Genomic DNA, 12500 nt, shown 5'->3' on the forward strand with positions numbered 1-12500 from the left:
ACAGAGCATACCTGTAACTAGAAGGACATACAGAGCATACCTGCTGTAACTAGAAGGACATACAGAACATACCTGTAACTAGAAGAACATACAGAACATACCTGTAACTAGAAGGACATATAGAACATACCTGTAACTAGAAGGACATACAGAACATACCTGCTGTAACTAGAAGGACATACAGAACATACCTGTAACTAGAAGAACATACAGAACATACCTGTAACTAGAAGGACATACAGAACATACCTGTAACTAGAAGGACATACAGAACATACCTGAAGGATGACCTGTGTATGTTTTGGTTTTACTATCCTTGTGGGGACCTGAAGTCCTGTTGGGACCAGAAGTCCTGTTGGGACCTGAAGTCCTGTTGGGACCAGAAGTCCTGTTGGGACCTGAAGTCCTGTTGGGACCAGAAGTCCTGTTGGGACCTGAAGTCCTGTTGGGACCTGAAGTCCTGTTGGGACCAGAAGTCCTCACAATGATAGTAAAACAAGGACAAATCAGACAAGTGGGACATTTTTCCAGTCCCCACAAGGAAAAAGGCTATTTTAGGCTTAGTGGTTAGGGTTAGGGTTAAAATTAGGGATTCGAGTTAGGGTTAGGGGTTAAGGTTAAGGGTTAGGGAAAATAGGATTTTGAATGGGAATCAATTGTTTGGGTCCACACAAGGATAGTAAAACAAACGTGTGTGTGCGCCTGTGTGTGTGTGTGTGTGTGTGTGTGTGTGCGCCTGTGTGTGTGTTTTCCCCTCCCTAGACATCCAGTCCAGTAAGCATAAGGACCGGAGGAAAGGCTCGTTGGATGTCAGATCAACTACGTCTCGAGGGAGCGATGGTGAGAGGAGTGGGACAGAGAGAGAGACTATGGAAATATTCTAGAGACCTTATGAAAGACAAGTCTTCTGTTGAGCACCTGTTTTTCTATTAAAACAGCGTTACAAATGAAATGTATTAATATTAGTTGATTATTATTATTATTATTTGACTTCTACTTGTTTATTGGACACATCTTTGGAGATGGATACTTATCATGACATGTGACTAGTGAGGAAAAAGCGTTGTTGTGTCTACGGTGAAGTCTTCCTCTCCTGGTCTCTCCTCTTCTCTTTTCTCATTTAGACTCTTTTTAGACCTAATTTAGGCTGGTTCCCATTAGTACGTAGTTAGTAAAACAGTTAGTAAATAGACCTAATTTAGTCTGGTTCCCATTAGTACGTAGTTAGTAAAACAGTTAGTAAATAGACCTAATTTAGTCTGGTTCCCATTAGTATGTAGTTAGTAAAACAGTTAGTAAATAGACCTAATTTAGTCTGGTTCCCATTAGTACGTAGTTAGTAAAACAGTTAGTAAATAGACCTAATTTAGGATGGTCCCCATTAGTACGTAGTTAGTAAAACAGTTAGTAAATAGACCTAATTTAGGATGGTTCCCATTAGTACGTAGTTAGTAAAACAGTTAGTAAATAGACCTAATTTAGTCTGGTTCCCATTAGTATGTAGTTAGTAAAACAGTTAGTAAATAGACCTAATTTAGGCTGGTTCCCATTAGTACGTAGTTAGTAAAACAGTTAGTAAATAGACCTAATTTAGGATGGTTCCCATTAGTATGTAGTTAGTAAAACAGTTAGTAAATAGACCTAATTTAGGATGGTTCCCATTAGTATGTAGTTAGTAAAACAGTTAGTAAATAGACCTAATTTATGGTGGTCCCCATTAGTATGTAGTTAGTAAAACAGTTAGTAAATAGACCTAATTTAGGATGGTTCCCATTAGTACGTAGTTAGTAAAACAGTTAGTAAATAGACCTAATTTAGGATGGTCCCCATTAGTATGTAGTTAGTAAAACAGTTAGTAAATAGACCTAATTTAGGATGGTTCCCATTAGTACGTAGTTAGTAAAACAGTTAGTAAATAGACCTAATTTAGGATGGTCCCCATTAGTATGTAGTTAGTAAAACAGTTAGTAAATAGACCTAATTTAGGATGGTTCCCATTAGTACGTAGTTAGTAAAACAGTTAGTAAATAGACCTAATTTAGTCTGGTTCCCATTAGTACGTAGTTAGTAAAACAGTTAGTAAATAGACCTAATTTAGTCTGGTTCCCATTAGTACGTAGTTAGTAAAACAGTTAGTAAATAGACCTAATTTAGGATGGTTCCCATTAGTATGTAGTTAGTAAAACAGTTAGTAAATAGACCTAATTTAGTCTGGTTCCCATTAGTACGTAGTTAGTAAAACAGTTAGTAAATAGACCTAATTTAGGATGGTCCCCATTAGTACGTAGTTAGTAAAACAGTTAGTAAATAGACCTAATTTAGGATGGTCCCCATTAGTACGTAGTTAGTAAAACAGTTAGTAAATAGACCTAATTTAGGATGGTTCCCATTAGTACGTAGTTAGTAAAACAGTTAGTAAATAGACCTAATTTAGGATGGTCCCCATTAGTACGTAGTTAGTAAAACAGTTAGTAAATAGACCTAATTTAGGATGGTCCCCATTAGTACGTAGTTAGTAAAACAGTTAGTAAATAGACCTAATTTAGGATGGTTCCCATTAGTATGTAGTTAGTAAAACAGTTAGTAAATAGACCTAATTTAGGATGGTTCCCATTAGTACGTAGTTAGTAAAACAGTTAGTAAATAGACCTAATTTAGGATGGTCCCCATTAGTACGTAGTTAGTAAAACAGTTAGTAAATAGACCTAATTTAGGATGGTTCCCATTAGTACGTAGTTAGTAAAACAGTTAGTAAATAGACCTAATTTAGGATGGTCCCCATTAGTATGTAGTTAGTAAAACAGTTAGTAAATAGACCTAATTTAGGATGGTTCCCATTAGTACGTCGTTAGTAAAACAGTTAGTAAATAGACCTAATTTAGGATGGTTCCCATTAGTACGTAGTTAGTAAAACAGTTAGTAAATAGACCTAATTTAGGATGGTTCCCATTAGTACGTAGTTAGTAAAACAGTTAGTAAATAGACCTAATTTAGTCTGGTTCCCATTAGTATGTAGTTAGTAAAACAGTTAGTAAATAGACCTAATTTAGTCTGGTTCCCATTAGTACGTAGTTAGTAAAACAGTTAGTAAATAGACCTAATTTAGGATGGTTCCCATTAGTACGTAGTTAGTAAAACAGTTAGTAAATAGACCTAATTTAGGATGGTTCCCATTAGTACGTAGTTAGTAAAACAGTTAGTAAATAGACCTAATTTAGTCTGGTTCCCATTAGTATGTAGTTAGTAAAACAGTTAGTAAATAGACCTAATTTAGTCTGGTTCCCATTAGTACGTAGTTAGTAAAACAGTTAGTAAATAGACCTAATTTAGTCTGGTTCCCATTAGTATGTAGTTAGTAAAACAGTTAGTAAATAGACTTAATTTAGTCTGGTTCCCATTAGTACGTAGTTAGTAAAACAGTTAGTAAATAGACCTAATTTAGGATGGTTCCCATTAGTATGTAGTTAGTAAAACAGTTAGTAAATAGACCTAATTTAGGCTGGTTCCCATTAGTATGTAGTTAGTAAAACAGTTAGTAAATAGACCTAATTTAGGATGGTTCCCATTAGTATGTAGTTAGTAAAACAGTTAGTAAATAGACCTAATTTAGGATGGTTCCCATTAGTATGTAGTTAGTAAAACAGTTAGTAAATAGACCTAATTTAGGATGGTTCCCATTAGTATGTAGTTAGTAAAACAGTTAGTAAATAGACCTAATTTAGGATGGTTCCCATTAGTATGTAGTTAGTAAAACAGTTAGTAAATAGACCTAATTTAGGATGGTTCCCATTAGTACGTAGTTAGTAAAACAGTTAGTAAATAGACCTAATTTAGGATGGTTCCCATTAGTATGTAGTTAGTAAAACAGTTAGTAAATAGACCTAATTTAGTCTGGTTCCCATTAGTATGTAGTTAGTAAAACAGTTAGTAAATAGACCTAATTTAGTCTGGTTCCCATTAGTACGTAGTTAGTAAAACAGTTAGTAAATAGACCTAATTTAGGATGGTTCCCATTAGTACGTAGTTAGTAAAACAGTTAGTAAATAGACCTAATTTAGGATGGTTCCCATTAGTACGTAGTTAGTAAAACAGTTAGTAAATAGACCTAATTTAGTCTGGTTCCCATTAGTATGTAGTTAGTAAAACAGTTAGTAAATAGACCTAATTTAGTCTGGTTCCCATTAGTACGTAGTTAGTAAAACAGTTAGTAAATAGACCTAATTTAGTCTGGTTCCCATTAGTATGTAGTTAGTAAAACAGTTAGTAAATAGACTTAATTTAGTCTGGTTCCCATTAGTACGTAGTTAGTAAAACAGTTAGTAAATAGACCTAATTTAGGATGGTTCCCATTAGTATGTAGTTAGTAAAACAGTTAGTAAATAGACCTAATTTAGGCTGGTTCCCATTAGTACGTAGTTAGTAAAACAGTTAGTAAATAGACCTAATTTAGGATGGTTCCCATTAGTATGTAGTTAGTAAAACAGTTAGTAAATAGACCTAATTTAGGATGGTTCCCATTAGTATGTAGTTAGTAAAACAGTTAGTAAATAGATCTAATTTAGGCTGGTTCCCATTAGTATGTAGTTAGTAAAACAGTTAGTAAATAGACCTAATTTAGGATGGTTCCCATTAGTATGTAGTTAGTAAAACAGTTAGTAAATAGACCTAATTTAGGATGGTCCCCATTAGTACGTAGTTAGTAAAACAGTTAGTAAATAGACCTAATTTAGGATGGTTCCCATTAGTACGTAGTTAGTAAAACAGTTAGTAAATAGACCTAATTTAGGCTGGTTCCCATTAGTATGTAGTTAGTAAAACAGTTAGTAAATAGACCTAATTTAGGATGGTTCCCATTAGTACGTAGTTAGTAAAACAGTTAGTAAATAGACCTAATTTAGTCTGGTTCCCATTAGTACGTAGTTAGTAAAACAGTTAGTAAATAGACCTAATTTAGGCTGGTTCCCATTAGTATGTAGTTAGTAAAACAGTTAGTAAATAGACCTAATTTAGGCTGGTTCCCATTAGTATGTAGTTAGTAAAACAGTTAGTAAATAGACCTAATTTAGGATGGTTCCCATTAGTATGTAGTTAGTAAAACAGTTAGTAAATAGACCTAATTTAGGATGGTTCCCATTAGTACGTAGTTAGTAAAACAGTTAGTAAATAGACCTAATTTAGGCTGGTTCCCATTAGTATGTAGTTAGTAAAACAGTTAGTAAATAGACCTAATTTAGGATGGTTCCCATTAGTATGTAGTTAGTAAAACAGTTAGTAAATAGACCTAATTTAGGATGGTTCCCATTAGTATGTAGTTAGTAAAACAGTTAGTAAATAGACCTAATTTAGTCTGGTTCCCATTAGTACGTAGTTAGTAAAACAGTTAGTAAATAGACCTAATTTAGGATGGTTCCCATTAGTATGTAGTTAGTAAAACAGTTAGTAAATAGACCTAATTTAGGATGGTCCCCATTAGTACGTAGTTAGTAAAACAGTTAGTAAATAGACCTAATTTAGTCTGGTTCCCATTAGTACGTAGTTAGTAAAACAGTTAGTAAATAGACCTAATTTAGGATGGTCCCCATTTGTACGTAGTTAGTAAAACAGTTAGTAAATAGTCTGTAAGCCATTGTGTTATTTGCTGATGTATCACTTTGGTATAAAGCTTAGTTGTGGTTGAGTTTGTCCTCGTGTTTACAGGCAGTTCCCAGAGAAGGCACTCCTCCATGGCCAGAATCCACTCCATGACCATCGAAGCTCCAATCACCAAGGTAGCTACGTTTCATTGAATTACTTACACAACTCTGTCATTTAGTATATAGTAATATAGTCATTTAATAGGATCTCTGTGGTACTCAAAGTTCCGTCACATGATAAATCCTCGTCCCCAAGGTTCCGTCACATGATAAATCCTCGTCCCCAAGGTTCCGTCACATGACCACTCCTAGTCCCCAAGTTTCTGTCAAATGACTGCGGGGAGTTCCTATGTTTCGTCACATGACACTGTAGTCAATCCCTGTAGCTGTTCCCTCCTAGAATAAAGCAATGGGAGGAGCTGCTGATGATGTGTGCTGATATCTTTATGCTGTGTGTGTGTGTGTGTGTGTGTGTGTGTGTGTGTGTGTGTGTGTGTGTGTGTGTGTGTGTGTGTGTGTGCAAACTGTATACAGCTGCATCAAGTTAGTTCTGTCAGTTCCTACAATTGTCCCACCTCTCCTCAGTCTCTGGCTGTAGTAGAAACTACTCCCACCTCTCCTCAGTCTCTGGCTGTAGTAGAAACTACTCCCACCTCTCCTCAGTCTCTGGCTGTAGTAGAAACTACTCCCACCTCTCCTCAGTCTCTGGCTGTAGTAGAAACTACTCCCACCTCTCCTCAGTCTCTGGCTGTAGTAGAAACTACTCCCACCTCTCCTCAGTCTCTGGCTGTAGTAGAAACTACTCCCACCTCTCCTCAGTCTCTGGCTGTAGTAGAAACTACTCCCACCTCTCCTCAGTCTCTGGCTGTAGTAGAAACTACTCCCACCTCTCCTCAGTCTCTGGCTGTAGTATAAACTACTCCCATCTCTCCCTCAGTCTCTGGCTGTAGTAGAAACTACTCCCACCTCTCCCCAGTCTCTGGCTGTAGTAGAAACTACTCCCACCTCTCCTCAGTCTCTGGCTGTAGTAGAAACTACTCCCACCTCTCCTCAGTCTCTGGCTGTAGTATAAACTACTCCCACCTCTCTCAGTCTCTGGCTGTAGTATAAACTACTCCCACCTCTCCTCAGTCTCTGGCTGTAGTAGAAACTACTCCCACCTCTCCTCAGTCTCTGGCTGTAGTAGAAACTACTCCCACCTCTCCTCAGTCTCTGGCTGTAGTATAAACTACTCCCACCTCTCCTCAGTCTCTGGCTGTAGTAGAAACTACTCCCACCTCTCCTCAGTCTCTGGCTGTAGTAGAAACTACTCCCACCTCTCCCCAGTCTCTGGCAGTAGTATAAACTACTCCCACCTCTCCCCAGTCTCTGGCTGTAGTAGAAACTACTCCCACCTCTCCTCAGTCTCTGGCTGTAGTAGAAACTACTCCCACCTCTCCTCAGTCTCTGGCTGTAGTAGAAACTACTCCCACCTCTCCTCAGTCTCTGGCTGTAGTATAAACTACTCCCACCTCTCCTCAGTCTCTGGCTGTAGTAGAAACTACTCCCACCTCTCCTCAGTCTCTGGCTGTAGTAGAAACTACTCCCACCTCTCCTCAGTCTCTGGCTGTAGTAGAAACTACTCCCACCTCTCCCCAGTCTCTGGCTGTAGTAGAAACTACTCCCACCTCTCCTCAGTCTCTGGCTGTAGTAGAAACTACTCCCACCTCTCCTCAGTCTCTGGCTGTAGTATAAACTACTCCCACCTCTCCCCAGTCTCTGGCTGTAGTAGAAACTACTCCCACCTCTCCTCAGTCTCTGGCTGTAGTAGAAACTACTCCCACCTCTCCCCAGTCTCTGGCTGTAGTAGAAACTACTCCCACCTCTCCTCAGTCTCTGGCTGTAGTATAAACTACTCCCACCTCTCCCCAGTCTCTGGCTGTAGTAGAAACTACTCCCACCTCTCCTCAGTCTCTGGCTGTAGTAGAAACTACTCCCACCTCTCCTCAGTCTCTGGCTGTAGTAGAAACTACTCCCACCTCTCCTCAGTCTCTGGCTGTAGTAGAAACTACTCCCACCTCTCCTCAGTCTCTGGCTGTAGTAGAAACTACTCCCACCTCTCCTCAGTCTCTGGCTGTAGTAGAAACTACTCCCACCTCTCCTCAGTCTCTGGCTGTAGTATAAACTACTCCCACCTCTCCCCAGTCTCTGGCTGTAGTAGAAACTACTCCCACCTCTCCTCAGTCTCTGGCTGTAGTAGAAACTACTCCCACCTCTCCTCAGTCTCTGGCTGTAGTAGAAACTACTCCCACCTCTCCTCAGTCTCTGGCTGTAGTAGAAACTACTCCCACCTCTCCTCAGTCTCTGGCTGTAGTAGAAACTACTCCCACCTCTCCTCAGTCTCTGGCTGTAGTAGAAACTACTCCCACCTCTCCTCAGTCTCTGGCTGTAGTAGAAACTACTCCCACCTCTCCTCAGTCTCTGGCTGTAGTAGAAACTACTCCCACCTCTCCTCAGTCTCTGGCTGTAGTAGAAACTACTCCCACCTCTCCTCAGTCTCTGGCTGTAGTAGAAACTACTCCCACCTCTCCTCAGTCTCTGGCTGTAGTAGAAACTACTCCCACCTCTCCCCAGTCTCTGGCTGTAGTAGAAACTACTCCCACCTCTCCTCAGTCTCTGGCTGTAGTAGAAACTACTCCCACCTCTCCTCAGTCTCTGGCTGTAGTAGAAACTACTCCCACCTCTCCTCAGTCTCTGGCTGTAGTAGAAACAACTCCCACCTCTCCCTAGTCTCTGGCTGTAGTAGAAACTACTCCCACCTCTCCCCAGTCTCTGGCTGTAGTAGAAACTACTCCCACCTCTCCTCAGTCTCTGGCTGTAGTAGAAACTACTCCCACCTCTCCTCAGTCTCTGGCTGTAGTAGAAACTACTCCCACCTCTCCTCAGTCTCTGGCTGTAGTATAAACTACTCCCACCTCTCCCCAGTCTCTGGCTGTAGTAGAAACTACTCCCACCTCTCCTCAGTCTCTGGCTGTAGTAGAAACTACTCCCACCTCTCCTCAGTCTCTGGCTGTAGTAGAAACTACTCCCACCTCTCCTCAGTCTCTGGCTGTAGTAGAAACTACTCCCACCTCTCCTCAGTCTCTGGCTGTAGTAGAAACTACTCCCACCTCTCCTCAGTCTCTGGCTGTAGTAGAAACTACTCCCACCTCTCCTCAGTCTCTGGCTGTAGTAGAAACTACTCCCACCTCTCCTCAGTCTCTGGCTGTAGTAGAAACTACTCCCACCTCTCCTCAGTCTCTGGCTGTAGTAGAAACTACTCCCACCTCTCCTCAGTCTCTGGCTGTAGTAGAAACTACTCCCACCTCTCCTCAGTCTCTGGCTGTAGTAGAAACTACTCCCACCTCTCCTCAGTCTCTGGCTGTAGTAGAAACTACTCCCACCTCTCCTCAGTCTCTGGCTGTAGTAGAAACTACGCCCACCTCTCCTCAGTCTCTGGCTGTAGTAGAAACTACTCCCACCTCTCCCCAGTCTCTGGCTGTAGTAGAAACTACTCCCACCTCTCCTCAGTCTCTGGCTGTAGTATAAACTACTCCCACCTCTCCTCAGTCTCTGGCTGTAGTAGAAACTACTCCCACCTCTCCTCAGTCTCTGGCTGTAGTATAAACTACTCCCACCTCTCCTCAGTCTCTGGCTGTAGTATAAACTACTCCCACCTCTCCCCAGTCTCTGGCTGTAGTATAAACTACTCCCACCTCTCCTCAGTCTCTGGCTGTAGTATAAACTACTCCCACCTCTCCCCAGTTTTTGGCTGTAGTATAAACTACTCCCACCTCTCCTCAGTCTCTGGCTGTAGTAGAAACTACTCCCACCTCTCCTCAGTCTCTGGCTGTAGTAGAAACTACTCCCACCTCTCCTCAGTCTCTGGCTGTAGTAGAAACTACTCCCACCTCTCCTCAGTCTCTGGCTGTAGTAGAAACTACTCCCACCTCTCCTCAGTCTCTGGCTGTAGTATAAACTACTCCCACCGCTCCTCAGTCTCTGGCTGTAGTATAAACTACTCCCACCTCTCCTCAGTCTCTGGCTGTAGTAGAAACTACTCCCACCTCTCCTCAGTCTCTGGCTGTAGTATAAACTACTCCCACCTCTCCTCAGTCTCTGGCTGTAGTATAAACTACTCCCACCTCTCCTCAGTCTCTGGCTGTAGTAGAAACTACTCCCACCTCTCCCCAGTCTCTGGCTGTAGTAGAAACTACTCCCACCTCTCCTCAGTCTCTGGCTGTAGTAGAAACTACTCCCACCTCTCCTCAGTCTCTGGCTGTAGTATAAACTACTCCCACCTCTCCTCAGTCTCTGGCTGTAGTAGAAACTACTCCCACCTCTCCTCAGTCTCTGGCTGTAGTAGAAACTACTCCCACCTCTCCCCAGTCTCTGGCTGTAGTATAAACTACTCCCACCTCTCCTCAGTCTCTGGCTGTAGTATAAACTACTCCCACCTCTCCTCAGTCTCTGGCTGTAGTAGAAACTACTCCCACCTCTCCTCAGTCTCTGGCTGTAGTAGAAACTACTTGATATAAATGGATTATAAACAGTTCAGCAACTTCTACCTCTATTACTTTGTCTTTCCATTTTTATTACGTTGCCTCTTTCTCTGTATCTAACCATGATATCTTTCTCTCTATCTAACCATGATATCTCTTTCTCTATCTAACCATGATATCTTTCTGTATCTAACCATGATATCTTTCTGTATCTAACCATGATATCTCTTTCTCTATCTAACCATGATATCTTTCTGTATCTAACCATGATATCTCTCTCTCTATCTAACCATGATATCTTTCTGTATCTAACCATGATATCTTTCTCTGTATCTAACCATGATATCTTTCTCTGTATCTAACCATGATATCTTTCTCTGTATCTAACCATGATATCTTTCTGTATCTAACCATGATATCTTTCTCTCTATCTAACCATGATATCTTTCTGTATCTAACCATGATATCTTTCTGTATCTAACCATGATATCTTTCTCTGTATCTAACCATGATATCTTTCTGTATCTAACCATGATATCTTTCTGTATCTAACCATGATATCTTTCTCTGTATCTAACCATGATATCTTTCTGTATCTAACCATGATATCTTTCTGTATCTAACCATGATATCTTTCTGTATCTAACCATGATATATTTCTGTATCTAACCATGATATCTTTCTTTCTCTCGCTCTAATTCAAATGTTTTATTGGCATACATTTCTTTACCACATACTGTACATGGCCACAGTAAACATATACAGTGGGGAACAAAAGTATTTAGTCAGCCACCAATTGTGCAAGTTCTCCCACTTAAAAAGATGAGAGAGGCCTGTAATTTTCATCATAGGTACACGTCAACTATGACAGACAAAATGAGGAAAAAAAATCCAGAAAATCACATTGTAGGATTTTTTATGAATTTATTTGCAAATTATGGTGGAAAATAAGTATTTGGTCAATAACAAAAGTTTCTCAATACTTTGTTATATACCCTTTGTTGGCAATGACATAGGTCAAACATTTTCTGTAAGTCTTCACAAGGTTTTCACACACTGTTGCTGGTATTTTGGCCCATTCCTCCATGCAGATCTCCTCTAGAGCAGTGATGTTTTGGGGCTTTCGCTGGGCAACACGGACTTTCAACTCCCTCCAAAGATTTTCTATGGGGTTGAGATCTGGAGACTGGCTAGGCCATTCCAGGACCTTGAAATGCTTCTTACGAAGCCACTCCTTCGTTGCCAGGGCGGTTTGGGATCATTGTCATGCTGAAAGACCCAGCCACGTTTCATCTTCAATGCCCTTGCTGATGGAAGGAGGTTTTCACTCAAAATCTCACGATACATGGCCCCATTCATTCTTTCCTTTACACGGATCAGTCGTCCTGGTCCCTTTGCAGAAAAACAGCCCCAAAGCATGATGTTTCCACCCCCATGCTTCACAGTAGGTATGGTGTTCTTTGGATGCAACTCAGCATTCTTTGTCCTCTAAACACGACGAGTTGAGTTTTTACCAAAAAGTTATATTTTGGTTTCATCTGACCATATGACATTCTCCCAATCCTCTTCTGGATCATCCAAATGCACTCTAGCAAACTTCAGATGGGCCTGGACATGTACTGGCTTAAGCAGGGGGACACGTCTGGCACTGCAGGATTTGAGTCCCTGGCGGCGTAGTGTGTTACTGATGGTAGGCTTTGTTACTTTGGTCCCAGCTCTTTGCAGGTCATTCACTAGGTCCCCCCGTGTGGTTCTGGGATTTTTGCTCACCGTTCTTGTGATCATTTTGACCCCACGGGGTGAGATCTTGCGTGGAGCCCCAGATCGAGGGAGATTATCAGTGGTCTTGTATGTCTTCCATTTCCTAATAATTGCTCCCACAGTTGATTTCTTCAAACCAAGCTGCTTACCTATTGCAGATTCAGTCTTCCCAGCCTGGTGCAGGTCTACAATTTTGTTTCTGGTGTCCTTTGACAGCTCATTGGTCTTGGCCATAGTGGAGTTTGGAGTGTGACTGTTTGAGGTTGTGGACAGGTGTATTTTATACTGATAACAAGTTCAAACAGGTGCCATTAATACAGGTAACGAGTGGAGGACAGAGGAGCCTCTTAAAGAAGAAGTTACAGGTCTGTGAGAGCCAGAAATGTTGCTTGTTTGTAGGTGACCAAATACTTATTTTCCACCATAATTTGCAAATAAATGCATTAAAAATCCTACAATGTGATTTTCTGGATTTCTTTTTCTCAATTTGTCGGTCATAGTTGACATGTACCTATGATGAAAATTACAGGCCTCTCTCATCTTTTTAAGTGGGAGAACTTGCACAATTGGTGGCTGACTAAATACT

General features: G+C 40.9%; 1 protein-coding gene across 1 annotated transcript in view; it reads left to right on the forward strand.

The window, feature by feature from the left end:
* pde8a (phosphodiesterase 8A) overlaps nucleotides 1–12500 on the forward strand; it is a 141898-nt gene that overhangs the window by 100263 nt on the left and 29135 nt on the right. The window contains exons 12-13 of the mRNA XM_041857617.2: nucleotides 763–840; nucleotides 5698–5768. Of these exons, the coding sequence (XP_041713551.2) occupies nucleotides 763–840; nucleotides 5698–5768 (149 nt within the window). The remainder of the gene's footprint in view (nucleotides 1–762; nucleotides 841–5697; nucleotides 5769–12500) is intronic.

This window comes from Coregonus clupeaformis, chromosome 20, assembly GCF_020615455.1.
Source record: "Coregonus clupeaformis isolate EN_2021a chromosome 20, ASM2061545v1, whole genome shotgun sequence".
Taxonomy (NCBI): Eukaryota; Metazoa; Chordata; class Actinopteri; order Salmoniformes; family Salmonidae; genus Coregonus; species Coregonus clupeaformis.